The sequence below is a fragment of the Coffea eugenioides genome, chromosome 9 (assembly GCF_003713205.1).
Source record: "Coffea eugenioides isolate CCC68of chromosome 9, Ceug_1.0, whole genome shotgun sequence".
NCBI lineage: Eukaryota > Viridiplantae > Streptophyta > Magnoliopsida > Gentianales > Rubiaceae > Coffea > Coffea eugenioides.
The window spans coordinates 18,222,222-18,248,167 of NC_040043.1; the positions used below are offsets into that span (position 1 = coordinate 18,222,222).

The following is a 25,946-nucleotide window of genomic DNA, read 5'->3' on the forward strand; positions in this document are numbered from 1 at the left end:
TTTTCCCCCACTTCCGTACCATCGAATCTTCCTTCTGGGCCTCTTTAATTCTCTCCAGTAAAATGGATGTCACCCTAATGTTACCAAAAATCACCTTCTTATTGCCAAGACAAGGATTCCATTCACTAATTGATGTTAACAAGTCCCACTCCTTAATCATTAACCCCGCAACTTGAGCCTTTCGACTTAAAGCATCGGCCACTACGTTAGCTTTCCCTGGGTGGTAGTTGATGGTGCAATCGTAGTCCTCTAGAAATTCCATCGATCGCCGCTGCCTCATGTTCAATTCCTTTTGCGAGAAGAGGTATCTAAGACTCTTATGGTCAGAGTAAACTTCGAAAGTTACCCTGTACAGATAGTGTCTTCACTTCTTCAGAGCAAAAACAACTGCAGCTAACTCTAAGTCGTAGGTTAGGTAGTTCTACTCATGAGTTTTCAATTTCCTAGGGGCAAAAGATATCATATTCCTATTTTGCATCAGCACACACCCCAAACCTTCCCTCGAGGCATCAGTATAAATAGTAAAACTATCTATTCCGTTAGGTAGAGCTAGTATGGGAGCCATGGTTAATCTTCTCTTCAATTCTTGGAAACTAGCTTCACACCTAATATCCCACACAAAACGACCATTTTTCTTTGTCAGGTCGGTTAAAGGGCCAGCAAGTCTAGAAAAGTCCTTAATAAAACGTCTATAGTACCCAGCCAACCCTAGAAAGCTACGAATCTCAGTGGGATTTTCTGGCCTCTTCCATTCCGTCACTGCCTCTACTTTCGCCGGGTCAACAGAGACTCTTGTGAAATTACATGCCCTAAGAAAGAAATCTTCTCCAGCCAAAACTCACTCTTACTAAATTTTGCGTACAATTGATGCTCTCTCAGGGTTTGTAAGACAATTCGTAGATGTTGCTCATGCTCCTCTCGGGTTTTTGAATAAACCAAAATGTCATCGATAAACACAATGACAAATCGGTCCAGGCAGGGTTTAAAAATTCTATGCATAAAATCCATAAAAGCAGTAGGAGCATTGGTTAGTCCAAAGGGCATGACTGCGAATTCAAAATGCCCGTATCTAGAATTGAAGACAGTCTTTGGTATGTCCTCCTTCCTAATCAACAATTGATAGTATCCCTGTCGGAGGTCTAACTTCGAGAAGACCACTACTCCTTGCAACTGGTCAAACAATTCATCGAGATGGGGCAGTGGGTATTTATTCTTAATCGTTACATTATTCAAACCCCGGTAGTCTATACACATCCGTAAACTTCCATCATTTTTGTTCACAAACAACACAGGGGCTCCCCACGGAGATCCACTCTCACGGATAAACCCTCGTTCCAAAAGGTCTTGCAACTGTAACTTTAACTCCCTAAGTTTGGCTAGGGCCATCCGATATGGGGTCTTAGAGATAGGTGATGTTCCTGGTAACAAATCAATTTTGAATTCTATCTCTCTCTCCGGAGGTAGGGTTACTAATTCGTCAGGAAACACGTCTGGATATTCCTTCACCACGTGTACATCTTCTACCTTTAGTTTATTGGTGGGGGTATTGATTAGAAAAGCTAAGAACCCTTGTGCCCCTCTACTCAGCAATTTTCTAGCCCGAATACCCGAGATCAAGGCAGATGAGGCTAACCTACCCCTTGTGTCTAACCTTAAGGTCACCTCCCCGGGAATACGAAATTCTACTATTTTCCTCTTACAATCGAGTTGGGCGTTATACCGAGCTAACCAATCCTTGCCAAGAATTACATCATACCCCTTAATGGACAAGCTTATTAAGTCCCCTAACAATTTCCTCTCTCCTACCCAAACTTCACAATTCTTATAAACCATATTAGTGAGCAAATGGTGTTCCCCCGTAGGAGTACTGATTTCAAGGTCATAAGGTAAACTAGCAGGTTTTATATCAATACAACACATGAAATCGGGGTTGACAAATGAATGAGTAGCACCTGGATCTACTAAAACTTTCGCAAATCGGTGGAATACAGGGATCGTACCTTCTACGACCTCAGAAGAGTCAGGGACCTGTTGTGGCTCTAGCGAGTACACTCAAGCCGACATCTTAGGCTTGGTCCCTTCCACTTTAGCCGATCCAGAATTGGTCCTCGTCGGTTGCTGGCTTCCCTTTCCATCTCGTGAAAGAACCGGGCAATTGGCTATTTGGTGGTCTGCACTCCCACAGTGCAAACACTTTCTTTCTTTCCTCCGGCAATTATCCTCCGTGTGGTTTAGCTTTCCACAATACCCGCAAGGGCCGCGAGATGCAGAAACAGAACCTCCTTGGGAACCTCCCCTTTGGCCTCGCCCCAATTGGCCGCCTCTTGACGGGGCCCCTCTTCACTTTCTAGGCTGCCTTCCTCCTCCGGTCCCCATTCCAAACTTGGGAGGGGTACCTTTATTCCCCTGCCCCGAACTACAGCCAGGAAAGCCTCGCTTCTTGTCTTGGAAATTCCTCACTTGTAGCCTGGCACTTTCCACTCGTTGAGCCTTCTCCACGACCTCACTAAAAGCATTAATTTGGGTTACAGCTAGGTCCTTCTGGATCTCCACATTCAGGCCCTGAACAAAACAACTTATTCTTCGCTGTTCGAGTGAATTGGCTCTCATACTCGGCTACGGTCTGGGTCCCCTGGCGGAGCCGAATAAACTCGTCTTCTTTGCTGATACGAATCTCGTTGGTGAGAAGATTCGCGACCCAAGATCACTTGTTGGATTTGACTTCGAACGCAAGAAACGGTGGCAGCGGAAACCCTACGACTCCTCTAATCCCCGTGACTACGAACTTGTTGATATTATCTCAACCTGTAATCAAACGAATTAGCGAACCTCAGGCAAGTATAGAAAGCGCCACAATTCAAGTGTGGTTCTTGAATTGATAAGCCAAACAAGAACACTAGAGTAAAACTCTAAGTTGTTCAAGGGTTGCTCAAAAGCTATGGAGAAAATTCTCAAACTAGGTTTTCTGATAAAAGTCCCCTTTTGTGGGAGTAATGGGGTGCCTTATATAGGCTACAAGTAAACCCTAAACTAGTAAGGAAAAGGAACTAAAGGTGTGCTAGTATGGGCCCTCGATGAGTCGGGCCTCATGTGGGCTTTCCCTCCAAGGCAGCTCACCTTAACAAATAATGATGACTAAAAAGCAATCTTACCCTTGGCATTTCTATGTGCATCATGCACTTAGCCAATTATTCAATCTAATTAACGAATGTGGAATTAAATGACTATAATGCGAATCTCGCTAACTAGGGTTTGGTAAGACCCTAATACTCAGGTGTAGCTTCAATGCTCAATACCGGACCGCGATCACCTTCACTTGAGTGTATGAATCCTTCAAAGAACTTGTGTATGGCCTGAATAAGTACACTGAGTTGCTCACGAAGTCTCTTTGCTCGAGCTCTAGTAATGGATCCACTTGGAGCTTGCACGTGATCCTCAACCCCTTGATCACTCGAGCCATTTTAGACGTGGTCACGTACTATGATGCTACCATTCCCCTCCTCTTGAGAAGGATTTGCCCTCAAATCAAAAGCATCATCTACATCAAAAAGGACTAAGTCAGAAACATTAAATGTAGCACTAACGCCATACTCACCAGGAAGATCAAGTTTGTAGGCGTTGTCATTGATGCGCTCCAACACTTGAAAGGGTCCATCACCCCGTGGTTGTAATTTGTTTCTGTGACAGCCCCACCTCCCCCTAAGGCGAACCAAAGGGTTCGGCGGGCCGCCTGCCCAGCTCTCGCCGGGACTCAGTCGTTCACTCACACAAATCAGAAATAGAACCACAAGAAAGAGCAAAACGAGGATCCAAAACTTAAAACAAAGCTTATATACATTGCTATCTTAGAAAGAAGTACAACCGTCGAGAATACAAAAGTTCTCAAGTCACCATACAACCAACCCGTGCCAAGCACTAGGGCGAGAACTAAAACAAAACCAAAACTAGACCCAGCCAGTCGATACAGAGCTCTCGCCCTTGCTCGCCTTCCCCTGTTAAGGAAAACAAAACTAAAGGGATGAGCTAAAAGCTCAGTGAGGTTCCGAACATAGAATCAAGCCATAAATCAAACATAAGTCAAGAAACTTTTACAACATGTACAATAAACCATACATGAAAAGGATACGTTCGTTCGTTCATTCGTTCGTTCGTTCGTTCTCCTGTCATTCCCCTTTCCTTCATTCATTTGAAAATGCATTTTTCGTTTATACATAAAACCCTCGTTCGTTCGTTCGTTCGTTCATTTCATTCACCCTTTCTTGGACATTGGCCAGGCTCCACCAACCTCCACCAACCTACAAGGTAATACTCGAGTATACCAAACGTTCACCCAGGTCACCATATCGCCCGACCGAGTCCGCTTCTGGCTCGAGTCGATCGGTAACAAGGGGCAGTGGCCAGTTCAACCAAAAGGCTTACATTCATGCACAAGTAACATTTCAATCGTTCAATCATTGAAAAGTTCACAATCATTTAGGCTGAGTGCGATAAAGTACACACTTGCCTAGAAAACTCATTTTGGCTACTCATTGAAAGCGTTTAACATGTTATCAGTCATATATACAAGCCATATAATCAAGAAACATAACAAACAAGGATCTTACCCTCAGTCACCGAGAAAACCTATGATTCAACGAGAAAGAATATTACAATTCATCTAGCAAAACAAGTAAGTGGAATCAAGGAACTCGACTAGTTACGAGTAAAACGGATAAAAGTGGAATCAAGGTGTCATAAACCAAACTCAAAGGGTTATAAGGTTCAAAATCGATATACATTCAAGTAGGTATTATAGCCTACATGTTTTGACTGAGAAAACCTTAGGCCATACCTCTATATTTTGGTATGAAGTAGTAACTATTCAAATGGAAGAGGTATCATGTTTTAAGATGGAAAACGGGCATAGTATTTGCCAAATGAAAATATACAAGTTGAAATAGAAACTTAGCCCTCGAGCGAAAATTTGGGCAGCACGCCCTTTGTATTTTCCTATTTCCAGCCATTTATGGCTTCATTATTTTTCTCATCCAGTCCCAAAGTCCCAAAGTCACACACAAAATAAGTTCATTCAATAGCCGTTCAGTAAGCTCCAAATAGTACAAGTACAATTCAAGCTAGGGAAAAGTCCGGAAATGAAAGTTAAGCTCTAACCATAAAAACAGTTTTTGACATCATTTTGCGGTTTTGGCACCATTGGCACTACGATTATCGGATGGAGGTGCAAGATACACCGTTTCGAAGCTAAGAGATAGGGCTAAAATGTTAAAGAAGGCTACTCAGACCATTTTCTAGTTCAATCAGGTCAAAAAATCAATATACTAAACCAGAACCGTAAAAACAGGTTCACCAACCGCATTCTGGTTCAAACATCATAAGTCAGGTTATCTAAGTCCAAATCAAGTGATTCCAAAGCCATCTGAAAGCTACGATACAAGGATACAATTCTTCAGAAGACATTAACAACCAAATCAGAAGCATTCCCAACCAAAATAACCAATTACAGACGCAAATATCAAATTCGGGTAGAAACAGGGCAGCAGGGGTATTTCAGTCTTTTTACAAGTTACGTTGCTCCGATTGACCTGTAATTTTTTAGGCATCTATAAATAATCATTATCTACAACTTTCATGTTTTGAGTTAAGGCCAATTCGGACTCTAACTAGGTGCAAATAAAACCGGACAGAATAGAGCTGAAATTTTCCAGAAACCTGGAATTTTGGGATTCAATGCAACCTTTCTTGATTTCTTGCTCCAATCATCACCAAAACCACTTATATAAGCTTAAATACCACATATGTCATCCATATAGCAAGGATAGGCAGCAAATATCTCAAACCCTAACTCACATAAATCACCTTTAAATCCTCATAACAACTTGTATCACCACTAATCCAACCAAAACATGAATTATATAACATCTTAATCAAAAATAAAAGAACCAAAGCTATGGGTTAGACCTTATACCTCAACAAAAGAAGCTTGCAAGAGTAATACTTCACCTCCTCTTGGAATTTTTGGTTCCCTTAGCTTCCCAAGCTTCCAAACTAATGATTAATCGGTTTGTTTTTTCTTGTTTTCACTCATTCAAGCTCAAACCAAGATTGATTGAAGTTTCCTTTTCTCTTGTTTTTCCTCCCTCAACTCACGGCTGATATGCAGAAATAAAGGAGGAAATAGGTTGGTTTTTGGTGATAAATATGGTGTAAATTAGTTAGTCAACCATCCAATGAAATACCGCCACTTGTCGCCACCAATCCCATTCATTTTTTCCCTTCTCTCTCTTGGTATTTAAAGTCAACAATTGTGGCTGATGTATGAGATATTTTGAGGGTTAATTAGCTGTAATAAAATGAGAAGATTAAGGTAATAAAGTAGGGATCAAGTGGTGTGTTCAAACGGTAGTGCACGGTTCACGTCGGTTCGCACCGTTTTTCCTTAATTCACGCGTACTAGGGTTTTTACTTCCTATTCACTAAATTTTTATCATTGCTTCTAATCACATATTATTTCTCACCTAAAAGTCACTCTTAAGCACCAAATTTGATCCTTACTCCATACCGGATAATTACACTACGGATACACGAAAAACCCTATTTCACTTCGAATTGAAATCGGAAAGGAAAACCCTAATTTCCTATGATCATTGGCACTTTTTCTAGGGTGATTGAGTAGAAGATAGTATAATTTAATAATTTCCAAGTAATTTTTCAAATAAAAGGAAATTTTCAAGAAATATGTAAGGAATTTGCAAGTCCTCACAGTTTCTCCTGTGAACAGGAAAACGTTCCTTGCGCATGTGTAACCACACCCAATCTCCAGGTTCAAGAATCAACTTTTGGCGACCCTTGTTAGCTTGCTTGACATATTGAGCAGTTCTCCTCTCAATGTTTGCCTTGACTTTCTCATGCAGTTGCTTAACGAACTCTGCACGTTGTTTACTATCCAAATGTGCGCGCTCATTACTAGGTAATGGCACTAGATCAAGTGGTGTTAGCGGATTAAAACTATAAACACATTCAAATGGAGAGAAACCAGTAGTAGAATGGATAGCCCTATTATAAGCGAACTCAACATGAGGTAAACACTCTTCCCATGATTTCAAGTTCTTTTTGATGATGGCACGCAACAAAGTACCTAATGTACGGTTCACCACCTCAGTTTGGCCATCAGTTTGGGGGTGACTAGCAGTAGAGAATAGCAATTTGGTGCCTAACTTAGACCAGAGTGTCTTCCAAAAGTAGCTTAGAAATTTAACATCTCTATCAGATACAATGGTCCTAGGAATGCCATGCAATCTCACAATCTCTTTAAAGAATAAGTTAGCAATATGAGATGCATCATCCGTTTTATGACAAGCAATGAAGTGTGTCATTTTAGAGAACCTATCCACTACCACATAAATGGAGTCATGGCCATACTTGGATCTAGGCAAACCAAGTATAAAATCCATAGAAATATCTACCCATGGTGCACTAGAAATAGGTAATGGGGTGTAAAGGCCATACGGGTGTACCTTGGATTTAGCTTTCTTACAAGCTAAGCACCGATCTACCACCCGTGCAACATCTCTCCTCATGTGCGGCCAATAGAAGTGTTCCTGCAGCATGGCAAGAGTCTTATCAACCCCAAAGTGTCCCATAAGTCCACCTGAGTGGGATTCCCTTACCAAGAGTTCTCGGAGTGATCCATGTGGGACGCAAAGCCGATTGGCACAAAACAAGTAACCATCGGAAATGAAGAACTTACCTTGCCCAGTGTGTTTGCAAGAAGTGTAAAGCTCACCGAAGTCACTATCTTGGGTATAAAGCTCTTTAATCAGTTCAAACCCTAGCAACTTAGCATCTAAGGAGGTGAGTAGAGAGTACCTTCGGGAGAGTGCATCTGTAAGGATCGAAGACAACCTAAGAGGGGGGGTGAATTAGGCTTTCAAAGAACTGCTAAGATATAGTCCACTTTTTTCACAGATTACCTTTCTTTTCTCAAATACCTCCCAATGAACGAGATAGCACAAGAGCACAGATATTCGTGAGATGAAGAGAAGAATAGTTTATGTAGAAAAGCAGAATTGTCACTACCCTCATGAATTTCTCTTAGCTTATCCCACATTTCTTTGGCAGATTTGCACCCTTTTACTCTAATTGACTCATTTGAGTCTAAGGCACTATAAAGAACATTCATGGCTTTAGCATTCAATGTGAGATTGGTTCTATCTTGAGCATTCATCTCAGCTCTCGTTTTTGGCCGCAACAACCCTGTTTCTGCATCAAGAAAGTTAGCATCATGCGGTCCTTCATTCACAATAAACCACAGCTCAATATCAATGGATTGCAAGAAGATAATCATTCTTTCTTTCCAACTAACATAATTGGAACCAGTAAACATGGGAGGCCTAGTAACAGATTGCCCCTCAACAAACATAGCATGACTGGTTGTCATCTTTACTCCAAGCGGCTTGAGCTTAATCTCTAGGAGACCAAGCTCTGATACCAGCATCCGCAACCACATTAGACTTACCAGCCTTGTATTTAATCACGTACGGAAAGGACTCCACGAATGCAATCCACCTTGCATGCTTCTTGCTCAAGGTGTGCTGGGCCTTAAGGTATTTAAGGGACTCATGATTGGTATGTATCACGAACTCCTTAGGTCTTAAGTAGTGCTACCAACTTGTAGTACTCGAATGAGGGCGTACAACTCTTTATCATAAGTTGAGTAGTTCAGTGCAGCCCCATTGAGTTTCTCACTAAAGTAGGCAATAGGTCTTCCTCCTTGATTCAACACAGCTCCAACTCCAATACCTGAAGCATCACAATCAATCTCAAATGTCTTAGAAAAGTCAGGTAAAGCAAGTACAGGTGCATGTGTGAGTTTGTGCTTTAAAGCGTGAAAGGCTTGTTCTTGAGAATCTCCCCAATGGAAGTTCTCATTCTTCTTAATCAACTCGGTCAAGGGTGCAGCAATAGTGTTAAAGTCCCTCACGAATCTCCTATAGAAACCCGCAAGGCCATGGAAGCTTCGAACATCACCCACAGACCTTGGTGTTGGCCACTCTTGAATAGCTTTCACCTTTTGATCATCCACCTTCATTCCCTGCGCACTTATAACAAACCCTAGAAACACAAGCTCATTAGTGCAAAAATTACACTTCTTGAGATTGGCATAGAGCTGCTCTCGTCGAAGTACATCCATAACAGCCCTAATATGCTCGAGGTGTTCATCATAAGATTTGCTATAAATTAAGACATCATCAAAGTAAACTACCACGAATTTTCCTAAGAATGGACGCAGAACATGCTTCATTAACCTCATGAAGGTGCTAGGTGCATTAGTGAGCCCAAAAGGCATCACTAACCACTCATACAATCCATACTTAGTTTTGAAGGCAGTTTTCCATTCATCCCCCTCCTTAATCCTAATTTGATGGTACCCACTTTTGAGATCAATTTTGGTAAAGAACACAGCCCCATGTAACTCATCAAGCATGTCATCTAAGCAGGGTATAGGGTGACGATACTTTACCGTGATGGAATTTACGGCTCTACAATCGGTGCTCATTCTCCACGTACCATCTTTCTTGGGCACCAGAATGACTGGAACAGCACACGGGCTTAAGCTCTCACGTGCCCATCCTTTGCCAAGCAACTCATCCACTTGCCTTTGCAACTCCTTAGTCTCCTCCGGGTTGCTCTTGTAAGCTGGTCGATTTGGCAATGAAGCCCAGGGATGAAATCAATTTGATGCTCAATGCCTCTAAGTGGCGGCAATCCACTTGGCACATCCTCAGGGAAGACATCAGCATACTCCTGTAAAAGAGACTTAACCTCGAGAGGTATGTCAATATCAAGTTCATGCACATTCAGAGCTACTTCTTTGCTAACAAGCATAAGAAGTGGCTGCTCATCTCTCATTAACTTCCTCACTTTCTTGGCTTTTAATAGGAGCATTTGTTTTCCCTCAGGTTTTACCTCACTTGCTGAGCTATCTATAGCCTTTTTTCTCTCTTTTTTTGCCTCGGCTCTCTCATTTTCTTTTCTTTTTGCACTATACTTCTCAAACTCTTGTTGCAATTTCAATTGGTCCTCATGCACTTGTTTGGGGGAAAGGGGAGCTAGTGTGACTTTCTTACTGTTGTACAAGAAACTATACTTATTAGTCACACCATCAAAAGTCACCTGTCTGTCAAACTGCCAAGGCCTACCTAGTATAATGTGACTAGCCTGCATAGGAACTACATCACATAATACTTCATCAGAATATTTATGGATTTGGAAGGATATAAGAACCTGCTTGGTTACTCGAACCTCCCGAGAGTTGTTGAGCCATTGGAGTTTGTAGGGTCGCGGGTGATCCCTTGTAGGCAACTTCAAGTTGTCCACCATGAGTGAACTAGCTACATTTGTGCAGCTCCCACTATCAATAATCACACTACAAAGTGCTTGGTTGACGAAGCACCTGGTGTAGAAGATGTTCTCCCGTTGAAGCTCGTCCTCCTTAACACGTGCAGTTAATGCTCTCCTTGCAACCAATGCAGACCCAAAATGACCCTCGGGTGCACTAAACTCCTCTTCATTTGGTGATTCCCCATCATTACCTCCGTCAAGAGGTAGTATGCCTTCGTACTCGGCTTCGTCCTCACTCACGATCTCACCATTTTGCATCATAATCATAGTCCTTTGATTGGGACATTGACTAGCAATATGGCCTCTACCTTGGCATTTGAAGCATCGAGTATCACGAGCTCTAGTTTGTACCCTAGGCTCCTCAAATTTTGGAGTAGAAGAGGGCGGCTTACTAATACTAGGGTTGCCCACCTTACCTCCCTCGAATCTCGGCTTTGGTGTAGGAGCATTTGGTGAAGGCCGAGAATCATTCCTTGGTTGGAATGGGCGGTTGGTAGAGTAGGTGGTATTGCCGAAATTTGATCGAGTGGTACCCCTCCTCTTGAGCCTTTGCTCGACCTTAATAGCCTTGTCTACAAGCTCATGCAACTCCATATAATATTGAAGTTCCACTCGTTCAGCAATATCGGGTCGTAACTCGCTCAAGAATCTCGCCATGGTGGCTTCAGGATCCTCCTGTACATCCGCTCTAAGCATCAGGATCTCCATCTCCTTGTGGTACTCATCCACACTCCGGTTGCCCTGGACTAAGGTTTGTAACCGGTGGTATAAATCCCTAGTGTAACGTCCAGGTACAAAGCGGGTGCGCATCATGGCTCGAAGCTCGGGCCATGGAATGAGCTCAGGTAGCCCATTTCTCCTTCTAGACTTCTTGATTTGGTCCCACCAAACCACAGCGTACTCAGTGAATTCCATGGTGGCCAATTGCACCTTTTGCACCTCGGTGTAGTTTTGGCAAGAAAAGACCATTTCGATCTTGGATAACCATTCGAGAAAGGCCTCGGGATCGGACCGTCCTTTGAACTCAGGGATTGCATCTTGATTCCCTTGAATACATCGATAGGTCCAGTCTGGTTCCTTTGCCTTGGTCGAATTCGAGGTTCCTCATCATCATCATCATTATTGGAACCATTGGACGACTCCTCCACGTCCCTTCGCCTTCGCATGGACTTAGAGGTTTTTGGTGTTCCAGACGCTCGGAGTTGCAGCAACTCATCTTGAATGGGTTCTAGCATGCGTTGGAAATGCCTCTCCATTTGCTCCATCATCTGTTCAAAGTTCATGGGACGGGATACTCCTTCGTTTCCACTAGACATGGAGTCTCAAGTGTACCTGCAAGGGTTAATAGCAAAGAAAAGTAAATAGGGGAAAAAGTAACTTTTTTTTTTGTCTCACTTCACTCCCTGAGTGTATACTCTCACGCTCGTATGTGGTCACTCAGATCACTCTAATGAGCTCACCAAAATTTTCTCACAGCCCCTTGCAAAACCTTGAAGAAAGTAGAGCTCCTCAAGTGCTCAAATTTAGCTTAAAAATCAAGTTCACGCTAGAATTTGAGGTTCGTAAGAGTGGAAATTTTCTGGAAAAACAAAATTAGGACACTAAGAATGGAGTGGTAGAATATATTCAAGAACAAAAATTAGAAAAAGAATTGACACAGAAGCTACAAAAAATTAAGAATGACACTCAAGAGCTGAATTTTGGCGTCCTAGAAGGACTCCTACCCGACAACCCAAAATTCTGGAATTCGTTGAGCTGGTATTTCTCAGATGTTTGGTCAAAAACTCGGGGTGTTTTGGAGTTTGAACGGTGCTCAATGGAGGTGGTTATCACCCCTAGCAGATTGGTCACGTCGGTTTTGCACTTGTGGTTGCAACCGAATTTGGGAACAAGGGGATAATAGGTGGCGACTGGCTTTTAGGAAACAAAGGTTTAGGAAAGTGGTTCGGGCTGATGTGGAGAGATAGTCCCAAGTGTTCAGAATTTGGAGTTGCAACAACTTTGGAACTTGGAGTTTGAAACCGACTTGGAGTTTGATCAAAGTAGGCAACCTGGAATACCTTGTAGAGCCAATTGCCGTTTTCTCTCTTTCTTTTCTTTTTCTTCTCCTTTTTTTTTTCTTTTTTGTTTCTTTCTTTTTGGCTCAATCAAGTTCTTCAAGATGTAATTCCAGTACCAATAACCCCTTGTATTCGGATCCAAGTCCACGTTTCACAAACAAGTTCGAAGGTCCCTCCAAGTTTCAGGAATTCCGCGATTTTGTAACCAAGAGTTACCAAAACAAATTTGGTGGACTCAAGATCTTCAAGAATTTTTGATCAAAAAGCCCAAGAACTTCCCAAACTAGATTTGGTATCCAAGATTTGCAACGAACAAATATTCAAGGAACAAATGCAAAACAGGTTCGTCAGCCGTCCAAAGAAATTCCAGCAACAACAAGAGTTACCAAGTCAGGTTTTGGTTTGATCCAAGGACCTCACGATCTCAACCAAGAAGCTCAGAGATTTTTCCAAATATGTTACGGTTTTCAAGTTTTGCAAAAAGCAACACAAGAATGCAAGGAACAAAGGCCACACAGATTCGGCAGCCCCCAAAGAGACAATTCCAGCAATGGTTCAAACAGCAATAAGGTACGCACACCCCCACCCTTTTTTTTTATTTCTAGGCAGGACACAGCTGACCAATACCAAGACACTATAATATAGACACAAATCACGAAGAACTCAGGCTGGAAGGTTCGGACAGCAACAAAACAACACAATAGATTTGCGACACGGATCACGCAGACACGATGCACCAACCTAGAAATTGCGGACAGCAACGGGAAAAACAAGGAAAACGGATTAGCTACCGACCCCTTTTTTTTTTTTGACTCAGGTTTGGGACATAATCACAAAAGCAATAGACACAAAAAACTGAGCAATGGACACGCACAACAATCAGGGGACAATTCGGACAGACTTGCCAAAGCAAGTGCCGCACGGACCGAACTCCTATGACTCGATGTTACTAGCACCATTTGATTCTTCAATTCGCTGGTCCCAAGCGGTGGAGAAAATAATCAGCAAGACACGACTATATTTATTCATACGAGACTCAGCAGTAATTGGCAATAACAAGGCACAGATTGCACAAGGTTCAACGGACACAGCAATACGGAAGCGACAATAAGAACACTAGCGGTGTGGGTTTGTTTCTTTTTTTTTTATTATTTTAATGACTGCTGGAATCCACACCACCAAACCAAACACAACACACTTGACTTCCAGAAATTCCAGAAATTGAAGACGACAACAAGACAGAAACAAACAATGATGACCAGACTTGAAAACAACGGAAACTTGCGGCCAGAAACTTGCGGACAAAATGCAACGTGCCAAGAGTTTTTTTTTTTTTGAGCTACCGAGACAGATAAGAATTAAGGCACGAAAAGAGGGATAATGATGTTACCAACAAGCTAGCTCTGATGCCAGCTGATACGAATCTCGTTGGTGAGAAGATTCGCGACCCAAGATCACTTGTTGGATTTGACTTCGAACGCAAGAAACGGTGGCAGCGGAAACCCTACGACCCCTCTAATCCTCGTGACTACGAACTTGTTGATATTATCTCAACCCGTAATCAAACGAATTAGCAAACCTCAGGCAAGTATAGAAGGCGCCACAATTCAAGTGTGGTTCTTGAATTGATAAACCAAACAAGAACACTAGAGTACAACTCTAAGTTGTTCAAGGGTTGCTCGAAAGCTATGAAGAAAATTCTCACACTAGGTTTTTTGATAAAAGTCCCCTTTTGTGGGAGTAATGGGGTGCCTTATATAGGCTACAAGTAAACCCTAAACTAGTAAGGAAAAGGAACTAAAGGTGTGCTAATATGGGCCCTCGATGAGTCGGGCCTCATGTGGGCTTTCCCTCCAAGGCAGCTCACCTTAACAAATAATGATGACTAAAAAGCAATCTTACCCTTGGCATTTCTATGTGCATCATGCACTTAGCCAATTATTCAATCTAATCAACTAATGTGGAATTAAATGACTATAATGCGAATCTCGCTAACTAGGATTTGGTAAGACCCTAATACTTAGGTGTAGCTTCAATGCTCAATATCGGACCGCGATCACCTTCACTTGAGTGTATGAATCCTTCAAAGGACTTGTGTATGGCCTGAATAAGTACATTGAGTTGCTCACGAAGTCTCTTTGCTCGAGCTCTAGTAATGGATCCACTTGGAGCTTGCACGCGATCCTCAACCCCTTGATCACTCGAGCCATTGTAGACGTGGTCACGTACTATGATGCTATCGTTTTCGTTCTTGAATCAGAGGAGGGCAAAACTTAGCGTTGAACTCCCTCATGAAGTTCAGCCATGTCCTTGGTGTTTGCTCTCTTTCCCACTTTATGCAAATCACGTTCCATCAAGAACGGGCTGTCCCTTCTAGTTGAAAGACAGCGAAAGTCACCTGCCTCTCTTCCGTGTAGTGCAGGGTAGCAAAAATGTCCACCATCTTTTCCAACCATCTTTCGACCACATCTGGATCTGGCGCGCCATTAAACTTTGGTGGGAAAAATTTTTGAAACCTTTCGAGGGCCCTATCCTCGCTTTCCACAAAATTACCAGGGTTCCCAGGGTTTTCGGGTTATGGATTAGGGTTTTGACCCTGATGCTCTACTACATGAGTCAACAAGTCGGTCATTCGTTGGATGGCAGCGGCTACTTGAACATTCGGATCGACCCTAGGTTCAGGATTCGGTTCACGTATTAGTTCTTGGTTACCCCCTTCATTCGAGAGTTGCCTAATTCCACGACCACGACCCCGTCCACTATGGGTTCCCCCCATCAAAATTAACCAATCTAGGGCCGAAGATAAATATAATATGAAAGATAGCCGTAAGCATAAACAAGGGACTGGAAATACTCACAAATCAAACACATATATACACATAACACATCCATATCAAACAAGTTACACAGTAACAGCCAGCTAGATACTAACAAAAGAAATTTCATGAGATAACGGAGTCATCAAAAGTGATATGTACAAAGCTAGTCCAAACATACAAAAACGGCTAGTTAAAAGTTCGTCCCCTAACCTACTCCTCCCATGGAATCAAAACCTAACCCAAAAGAGTTCTAACCTAGTTCCCTACGGAACCCACTGACTCTCCCCCTTGGCTAGAACTAGGGGTACTCCCTTCTCCAGGTGTTTCATCACTAGAAGCCTCCACTTGCGCATTGGCGCCAATCACCCCTTGGATTAGCGCCTCGCACTCGTTAATGATACCGCCGGAACAGTCTCTAACTTCCCGAACCGCATTCGTGAGGTGGTTGTTAACCACTTGCAACTGCTTCCTCAGAGTATTCGTGCGCTCTTGCTCCATGGCTATATCCCTCAGGAGCTATCCAATCTGATTGGCTTGCATCCTCATGATGCCCCTCAGTCTAAGAGTCTCAGTGTGATTCCTGGTGGTGGCACGTCTAAGCCTCCTTAGTTCATCTAGTACCGCCACGACCACATGGTCTGCATAAGAATAATTCTGGCAACGCCTATAGTGACGGGTTTGACTAGCGGTATACCAAAGCCGGATCGGACTTCCCGGCCTCTCCTGATAATCAATGACTCGTGGGCGCCTCCGAGGTGGCTCACCTCCGCCCTATCCACTCGCTCCAGCCATAACCTACAAGGATAGCAAAGGTTTACATCTTAGGCAATATAATCACACTTAACAGCGTCTTAACACAGTCCCCACAGGTCCTAAGAAGCAAAAATCAAACTTGCCTAAGTCATTTCTAATCTAGGCTCTGATACCAACTGTGACAGCCCCACCTTCCCCTAAGGCGTACCAAAGGGGTTAGCGAACTGCCTGCCCAACTCTCGCCAGGACTACTAAGACGGTTATACATAACTCAAATTGTTCCGAAATCTATTAGCGCGCTAAAACAAAACAACAATCACAAATCGGAAAATGAAAATCGAAACGGAAAGTGAATAGTGACTGCCACGTCACAATCCAGCCAGATTCTGGCCGGATTGGAGGCAGTAGCCAAATCCAACTGGATCCAAAAGTCCTTGACAATCCGGCCGGCAATCCGGCCAAATTCTGGCCGGATTCCACTGCAGAATTTTCCCGCCAAAATTTTTCCTTCTTCGTTCAAATTTCGAACCTGTCCGAAACCCAATTGAATACAAGTAACTTCATATAATCCTTGAAAATGGACATTTACAAACCAAAATAACACATGAACATGATTAAACACGTTTATATACCATAGTCATATATTTACAAATCAAAAGGGAAACATTTGGATCAAGATACATTTAGGGTTTCCAACCACAGAGGAGCTATACAAAAATATCTAGACTATCTCAACTCATTTTTCAAAAATCATAGGTCCAAAAGAGGGTCCCTTGTAAGGAAAACAAAAGTAACGAAGTGAGCTTTCGCCCAATGAGATACCATCACTCAAGCATTCATGAATCATATAAACACAATGATACTCCATTCAAATACGTTCATCAAGCAAGCAAAGCCAATACCACACAACTAAAGAGAGTAAAAGGATATGGACGGCTCTCAAGAGCCCTTTTTCCACATTTGCCATACTTGATCTCATCTCATCGACTCTCCGTCAATGTACAAAGAATAATCATAATTGTAGACCCCATTTTACTCCGATTTCCGTCCACCACACATTTCCCTTACCGGGCCCGAACATCAAACAGTACAGAATTGGTAATACTCGAGTATACCGGAACCAAGAGTCTCATACCCAAAGATTCCTCAAAACAGTCCCCATGGCTTGTCAACTTTCCTCGACCAAGTCCTTACTGCCTCGAGTCAATTGACTTCTAATGAGGTTGAACTCAGAGATAACAATAAAAGTCGTTGGATACACGTCCAAACGACATCCGTTCAAGTATAATCAAGAGAATTACATGTGATAAAGTAAACAGTCAAATAAGCCATAGAGTACGAGAGTGATCAAGTACACCCTCGCCTCATCTAGCACAAACAGTAAGCACAAACAGTTCAATCACCGATTTCAAGCCATGAAGTAACAATCACGTGAGTAGTACACTCACCAATTCGAGCAAAGCAAAGTCACAAATTTCTGCCCGACGTATGCCTTGAATCACCGGCACGTCCTATAACAAACAAGAACCACAATTGAGACTCGCACACAAGTCATAACCTACTCAAAATGACTAATGCGTGGCCAATATAGAACTTGGAAACAAAATACGGAATAGGTGGTGCCAAAGGTTTAGACAACCCCTAAAGGCACTCATGTCCACTCACCACAAGCCAATTACCATGAAATCACCTAGACTTAAAAATTGGACAGCATTTTCCCTAAAATTTCAAATTTTCCAACCTACAAATAATCATTTATATTCATCCAACACAACCACAATTACAATTACAAGTCATAAGCCATTCAATACACCTTATTAGGGTTACAATGCCCTTTAATCAAAGCCAAATCAAGAGTTCCACAACAACCCTAGAAAAGCCCCAAATTGAAACCCTAAATCTGAAATTTCCGCACAAAGCTGAAATTTTTCGCAAATAACTACAATTAACACACCAAAACTTCACTTTAGACCATATCAAGCCATCATCCATGGCCAACCAACACTTATCATATAAAATCAGAAAAATCATGAATAAAATCAGAAATTTATCAAACTCCACTAAAAGTCATCAAATCTTCCACAAAATAACATTTTTAGCTACCACAAGTCATTAATAAACCATTATTAGAAACAAACAATGAATTTCTACACACCATACCTTGACACCTCAAGAAAGGTAGTAGCTTAGGTTTTTTTCTTCCAAAACAACTCCACCACCTTCTATAATCCTACCTAGCGAAGGATTTTTATGGAGTGATTTCAAGTTTTGGTGGTTGAATCACAAGATTTGTGCAAGAAATGGATGAAGTAGTTGAAGCTTTCTCTTCTTTTCTCTCCTTAAGAGCTTCGGCCAAGAGGTTTGAAATGAAGATGAATTTTGGGTCAATTTTGGTTATTTAGTAAAGTTGAGGTAAGATGGTCAAAGTCCAACTTGAATAGGAAAGTGACACATGTCACCTTTTAGGCTTAAAGTTATCCTTTTGTCTCTCCAATGTTAATCCATCTAGGTAACCTCTAATTACCTCTTAACACCTAGTAAATTAATCCCTGTATACAAAACTTAATTTAATTGGCCGAATTTATCGCACTTAATGCACTAGCGGGTCCCACGTCCAATATACACTCCTAATATCTCATGAACTAACTTATATTCGAAAAATGATTTAAAAACTATATTTACTCATAAAAATTATTTAAAAATTTTTCATAATAAAGAAAATATAGAAAATGTGTGCAAATAAATAAAATAATGGCTGAAAAATAAGAAAATTTCGGGTTCCCACAGCTTGGTCGGGAAGTTTGGTAAACCATAGGAAGTGATAAGCTTGATCTTTTGAGATCTTGCTTGACATACTCGAGTAGTATTGCATTTTCTATTTGACGTTCGGGCCTAGTAAGGGGTGTAACGATGGACGGAAATTTGGTGAAAAGTAGAGTCTACGGATTTGATACTTGCTCGGTTGACGGAGAGTCAACAGTTGGAAATTTTGTATCAAGGCCTTGGCAAAGCTGTGTGGAGTTAGCTCCTGAGAGCTTCCGTATTCTTATTGATTGTGTTTTACTTTCTCTTGTGAATTACTTGAATTTTATGGCTATTCCTTTTGTATAAGCTTTATTGCTATTTGAACTTATTTGTTTGCATGCTTTTCTCGGCCTCACTGAGCGTTAGCTCATTCCATTCCATTTTTTATTCCTTAACAGGAGAGTGACGTGAAGGAAGTGATTGGAAGATACTAGTGAAGGCTAGTCTTTTGTATAGTTTGGTATTGTTGTAACTGACCCTTAGGGAATTGTAAGATTTGGATCTCAATGTAGTTGACTTGAGATTGTATCCTTGGATGTACTTGTGCAATGAAATATTATAGTCGTGTTATTATTTTTGGCATATATTAGATGTAATTATTGGAATTGGTCTGTTTTTCATTTGAGGATTGTAGTGAGTCCCGGCGAGAGTTGGGCAGGCATTCCTCTGAACCCTTTGGTTCGCCTTAGGGGGAGGTGGGGTCGTCACAGATTGAATTGAATGAATTTGAGCCAAAATGAATGAGGTTAGGAAGGAGGATTAGGGTGATTTTGTTAAAGTCCTGAGCTGATCAGAACAGGAAAATCAGTCAACTTCCCTGGACTTCTAGTTTTGATAGGAGAGGAATTAGAGTTTGCATTTTATACTGTTGAAAACCCCTTTGAGTCTCGTTTCCAACGCCACTAATAGTGCACGATTTCGACTTTTCTACAAGGAGATATGGCCATTTTCCCGAGACTACACACGCGCGACTGTTATACCGGAGAAAACCCTTTTGAACTTGAATGAGATTTTCCTTTTGCTCAACTATCATGCACTTGTCAAACTCATTTTCTTTTGACCTTTTCCTACATCTTCAGTTTAACTTGCATGGTAAATTGAGTCGATTAACGAACCACTTGGGCAGCTAATGAACTTACGTTTGGGTTGGAAAATGAATCTTGGATATTAACGACTTTCACTCGTTGCCCAAGGATTGGGAAACGAAGCTGAGGGTAACCATGGAACTTGACGGACAAACTCTGCATTTCTTAACAGGTGAGTGCTTCAACTGCATGTTCCATGCTACTTGTGGTTCAAAAATGACTTGTTGCTTGCTTGAACTTGATTGACCTGTACCTGTGTTTGTACTTGTGCTTGACTTGTAAGTACTGAGTGACAGCATGTATCACACTCAATTCGAGTGGGAGGTGCCTCTCATCCCGTCTCAGTACTTTTATCCTGATTAAATTGATTGGAGAGTTATCTTGTCGATCCTAGTGCTGAGCGACAACATGTACCACACTCAATTTGAGTGGGAGGTGCCTCTCATCCCGTGTCAATACTTTGATCCTAATTAAGTCGATTAGAGAGTTATCTCGTCGACCCTAGAGCTGTGCAGAAGCATGTACCACACTCAATCCTAGTGGGAGGTGCCTCTCATCCCGTCTCAGTACCTCTATCTTGTTCTGTCAAGTAGAGTGTTATTTCCTCGACTAATTGGTATACTCGAGTATTACCACTACTGTTTCTGTTTTGTGTTCGGGCCTGGTCAGGGGTTGATCGGTGGACGGAGATTGGAGATAAGTGGTGTTCTATTGGACTTGTTACTATATTTCAAATGTTGACGGGGTGTCAACGGACTTGAAAAATGCTACTCCAGGACCGGCTGCATATGAAACACGGTACGGGACTAAGTGTTACGCTTGAAATCTGGCAGGAGCACCATATCAGCTGTATCAACGTTTGAATCTTAGGTGCTCTGCCTAGAGCCTGGCGGAAGCCTCCGTATCAGTACCGTATCCTTTTCTGGCTGGTATTGAAGTGCTTTATCTGAATGGGTGAACTGTCCATGACATTATGTGTAACTGTTTACTGTCTTCGCTTTGAGATTTTGATATATATGAAAGATCTTTTACCAATTTGACTGCATGTTTTCTTGAAACCTCACTGGGTTTTTAGCTCATTCCGTTAAATTCATTTTCCTTACAGGGATGAGAACAGGAGAGGTTGAATTGGGGAAAGCATAGACTTTGTCTAAGTTTTGTTAGTTGCTCGTGTGAGCACTCCTTAGAAAATCTAGCCTGCTTGCATGGTTTTGATTTTGTAAATTCGACTCTGTGGCTGTATTCATAGATTGTACGGGCTTTTGAGATTCATAACTGTACACATTGGAGGTTGTATTTGTTATCACCCTTATTATTGATGTTATTATTCTAAAATTTCGTAGCGCTTGACCGAGTCCTAGCGAGAGTTGGGCAAGCGATCCACCAAACCATTGGGTATGCCCTAGGGGGAGGTGGGGCTGTCACACACAGGACCTTATAGCTCTTTCTTGAGCTTCGATCTCCTTTTCATTTGACTTTGTTCACTTTTTTTAGTTGAGTTTAAGTTTCTTTTGTGTTTTTTTGTTTTGTATAGAACTTAATAGAAAATTGTTTGCCTGTGATATTTATTTTGAAATAGGGATACATGAGGGTTATTTTGCCGCGAAATCATTAAGCGATTTGTAGTTATTGATTTGCATGGCAGAGGAGTTGGAGGAAGTGCTGAGAAAATTGGTTCTCTTAGAGAAGGAAGTGACAAGTACAAATTAATGAAGGAGATGTCTCACAGGGTTTGGCAGCATGCAAGATTAGGATTATTGGTAAAGTTAGGGGAGAAAAAATTGCAAATAGTTTTGTTAGTAACATTTGGGCATTTGCAAAGAATATCAAAGTTGTTGAAATTGGGGTAAATATGTTTCAAATTGTATTTGCTAATTTGCATGATGGGGATAGAGTGTTGAGTGGGAGACCATGGATCTATGATAACTTGCTTTTGTGGTCCTACTATGGAAGAAAGGTATTGACTCAGATGACAATGCTTTTAGTAAAACTTGAATTTGGGTCTAGATCTAGAACTTGCCAATTCACTGGATTGCTAAGGATACTGGGAAAATAATTGGGAGAGTTTTTAACAACGTGAACGAATTTATTATCGCAAATGGAAAGGGAGGCAAGGATGGGAAGCATCTTAAAATTCTTGTGGAAATTGACCTGAATCAACCTTTATTAAGAGGTTCTACAACTAAGATGAATGGTATCATTAAAGGGATTGATTTTTGTTATGAAAAATGCCCTGATTTCTGCTATTGTTGTGGATTAATAGGACATAATGAGAAAAATTACTAGGTTAAAGGAACTAATCTTAATAGGGAATCTCAGTATTGGGCCTAGCTTTGAGCTAGCAGTTCTAGAAGTCCAATTAAGAATCAAAATACATCAAGGCATATGGGGGAGAATGGTAAAGATGAGCTGCAGCAAATTAGCAAATAATAGTGTTAATAAGCAACTTGTGTTAACATAGAAAGAAACTGAGAATAATGTCAGCTTTCTAAGGATAGATAATGTTGCAGAAAGGAAGAAGGGATTAGTAAGGATAATACTGTACCAACTCAAAAATAAGGCTTAGACAAATCTTCAAATTGTAAGGACAAGGGGAGTGAAGAGAGAGTTGTTAATGGAGACAAGAATGCCTTAATAGAGATGAACATAACTATGGGTGAAAACATTAGTAAGGGTACGGATTCAAGGGATAAAGATGAGAATACAAATGGTTTCAATAAGAAGGAGGATTGGGACATTATGTGGATTGATGATTCTGCTCAACATAAGATTGTAACCAGTAGGAAGAGGGGAAGGTTGAAGACTTGGGAATTATAAAAGAAGGAATGACCAAGTAGAAAGAACTCAAAATGAAGACGATAAGTGTAAGGGTAAGTATAAAGGAAATAAGAGATGGAAAAGATTAGTTCAAGAAGTAGGAAGGAGAAATCCTTTATTTGAGAAAAAAGGGTGTTGATGGGTACTAGTGGTGTAAGTAAAAGGAAATAGAAGGGAAAGAAAAATGCATGGATTAGCAAGAAGAGGAATAGAAGAAATGCAAAAGAATGGAAAGTGAGTCTTCTTTGGAACAATTGCTGAAGGTGGTGGAGTCCAACCTTAATGAGAGCCTTAGTGTGGGACTGTCAAGAGGTGTTGAAAGCCCCTTGATAGTTCCCCAACTTGAGAAGACTGTAAAACTCCACTTTCGAGATTTAATTTTTTTCTTGTCTAAAACTAAAAATAAGAAGAGTGTTATGAACAAAATTAAGATGAAATTGGGGAATGAAAATATATTTGTGGTTGATCCTTTGGGTAAAGCTAGTGGTTTGGTTGTTATGTGGAGGAAAGGGTTAAATGTCTACAAAGTTTTGTTTACTGACTTCACCATAGAGTTGCTTACTGAGGATTAGATTAAGAAGACTAAGTGGAGGTGTATTTGTATTTATGGAATAGAATAGAGTAAAGCAGTGGAAAATCATTAAGAATAGGACAGATATGTGGGGAGAAAATTGGGTAATTGTTGGGGCAGAATAGGTATTGCAGTCAAGTACTAGCTCAACACTTTTCTTTCATTCCAAATATGCATATTTATCAAATCTACCTTGGAAGGATGAAGTCTTCATTTGATGCATTTAATGGCATCACCACTCGGTTGCCTTTGTCTAGGTTCAAAATCATCCTTTGAGTTGGAATCACTGGAATCATGCAAAGACTACTTCCCTCGGCTCTTACTACCTCCACGGCTTCCCTTAGAACTCCCTTGAGACTTCTCCAATTTGTCCACATGTTCATGAAGGGACTCAAGTGAAAAATGGTCATTCTCCTTTGGAAATCCCCCAAAAGAGCTTCCATGATACAAACCCGCGCGTAGGTATGAACTCGTATCCCACCAAGCCCTGGACTTAGGTGAAGAATCAAGTTGATTTGTGGAACTCTTGACCCTTCTAAGGCAGGCTCTGTTTGGATGGAAGTGTTTTTCAAAAACTAGTTTTTTAAATACAATAAAAATTTTTAAAAAGTACTCTAAAAGGTAATCTAAAAATAAGTTTAAATTTTTTTAAAATTTTAAAAAATATCTCAAAATATATTCTAGAAACTCTTCTACTCTTAAATATCCCAAAATATTTTCTAAAAATATCTCAAAATATAATCTAAAAACTCTGCTACAGCAAATTTTTTAAAAAACACCCCCAAAAACAGCTAATCCAATGGAACCATCCAAACAGCTAATCTAGAAATTTATTTTTCAGCATTTATGAAACCATTTCAAGTCCAAATACCACTTGAAAATTATGGATTTTTAACCACTTTTACTTCCTAAACAGAGATTCCCAATCCCAATCAGATTTTTCTCAAAATTTCCAGCCATATTTTGTTAGGTAGAGTGAATTTGTAAGCTCCTTTAAATTTCAGCATTCGTGTCTTGAGTCTTAGTTATTAGTTCCAAATCTGTCCAGCAATAATTTGAGCATCTTTGATTCTAATTCCAGTTTATTTCCATTACCTATTCCATTCCCCTTCACCACATGAAAAGTGTAAGGAATTGTAAAATCCCTTATATTTTTCTTAAAATTCCCTTTAATTTGAAAATTATTACTTTACAATAGCTTTACTGCTCATTCACATTCCCAATAGCTACAAATAATCATAGAACCAAGGGTTTCTCCTTTTCTTTCATCGTTAAGGTAAACTAGGGTTTTCACGTCTTTTCGTAGTGTGAGTAATCGGTACGGAGTGTGTACTAAATTTAGTGATTAAGAGTGAGTTTTAGATGATATTAAATGTGTGATTAGAAGTAATAATAATAAGTTAGTGAATTGTAAGTAAAAACCCTAGTACGTGCGAGTTAAGGAAAACGGTATGAGCCGACGGGTACCGTTTGTTACCGAGTGAACTCACCACTTGACCACCACTTTATTAACTTAATCTCATTGCTATTAGTGCATAAATATCAGCCCCTCATCAGCTCAAGATGGCCGAAATTTTTGACCAATAAAACCAAGGAAAAGAAAAAATTTTGAGGAATGATCTTGGAGTGACACTTGGAGGTCATCCAACCATTTTTTACCCAAGCCAAGTCTTCTCTTCTTATCCTTTCTTGGAGCTCCATTTCTGCCTCATTTTGTACCATTGTGGCCAAGACTTAAGGGAGAGAAAAGAGAGGAAACTACTTCATTTCAATCTTGAGTTTTAGCTTAGTTTGAGAAAAAATCCAAAAACCAAACCGATTAAACACTTACTTAGGAACCTAGAAAGCTTTGTGTGCTAAAGTTTTACAAGGAAAGGTGGTGGATTTCTCTTGCAAGCATCTTAGTGAGGTATTATGGCTGTCCTTCTTATTTCTTTCCCTTAATCTTGCTTAAGTTTGTATAGCAACGTATATTCTTGGCTAATGTAGTTGTTTAAGTAGTTTTGATGGTTATGGTGGATTTTTGAGCTAGGGTTTGAGTTGTTCAGTTGTGTTTCTTGTTGATTATATAGCATATGATGTTAATAAGCTTAGATAGGAAGTTGGAGTAGTGGTTCAAGACATGAATAAGAAGTTTATACCTTGAATGCATTAAATTCCAGTTTTAAGCATTGAACTGCCCTGCTTCTGACAAGCTTCATTCATCCATGTTAGAGGCCGAATCAGGCTTAGGTTAAAACATGAAAGTTGTAGGAAATAAGTTATATAGCTGCCTGTAAAATTTCAGCTCAATCAGAGCACTGTAACATATGAAATGATTGAAATACCCCTGACTGCCAAATGTTCTTTTCCGTGGACAGTTTTGAGATTTCACATGTTTGGCTTCATTTTTCACTTTGATTCGTATCAAATAAGCTTTTGGTCAAAACATCAAACTTTTAACTCTATGTTTCAGCTTTCCAACGCATCTGAAAATGCCTCAATCGGAATTCTGTAGCTTGAGTTATTGCCATTTGAATTCAGTACTAACAACCAGACTGTCCATGAACTTCTGGTTCTGTAATTTGCAAATTCAACCTAGATCAACTGTGAACTGGGTTTAGTTGTCTTCACGGACGTTGTAACCCTTTGTCTT

The 25,946-nt window shown here is 40.8% G+C and overlaps 1 protein-coding gene across 1 annotated transcript; it reads right to left on the reverse strand.

Moving 5' to 3' along the window:
• Positions 1-2,340: 2,340 nt before the first annotated feature.
• On the reverse strand, positions 2,341-11,370 carry LOC113782339. Its single transcript, XM_027328231.1, has 7 exons — positions 10,128-11,370; positions 9,750-9,929; positions 9,568-9,696; positions 8,694-9,273; positions 6,761-7,902; positions 3,480-3,538; positions 2,341-2,562 (listed from the first exon to the last, which is right to left on the reverse strand). The coding sequence occupies exons 1-7, from the start codon at positions 11,368-11,370 to the stop codon at positions 2,341-2,343; spliced, it is 3,555 nt and encodes a 1,184-aa protein (XP_027184032.1).
• Positions 11,371-25,946: the final 14,576 nt, after the last annotated feature.

Coding starts and splice junctions, on each gene's coding strand:
- LOC113782339 (XM_027328231.1), bottom strand. CDS start 11,370: ATGGTCTTTTCTTGCCAAAACTACACCGAGGTGCAAAAGGTGCAATTG. Junction 9,697..9,749: donor TGGATTGCCGCCACTTAGAG/GCATTGAGCATC, acceptor CAAATCGACCAG/CTTACAAGAGCAACCCGGAG. Junction 9,274..9,567: donor TCTGGTGCCCAAGAAAGATG/GTACGTGGAGAA, acceptor GTCCATTCTTAG/GAAAATTCGTGGTAGTTTAC.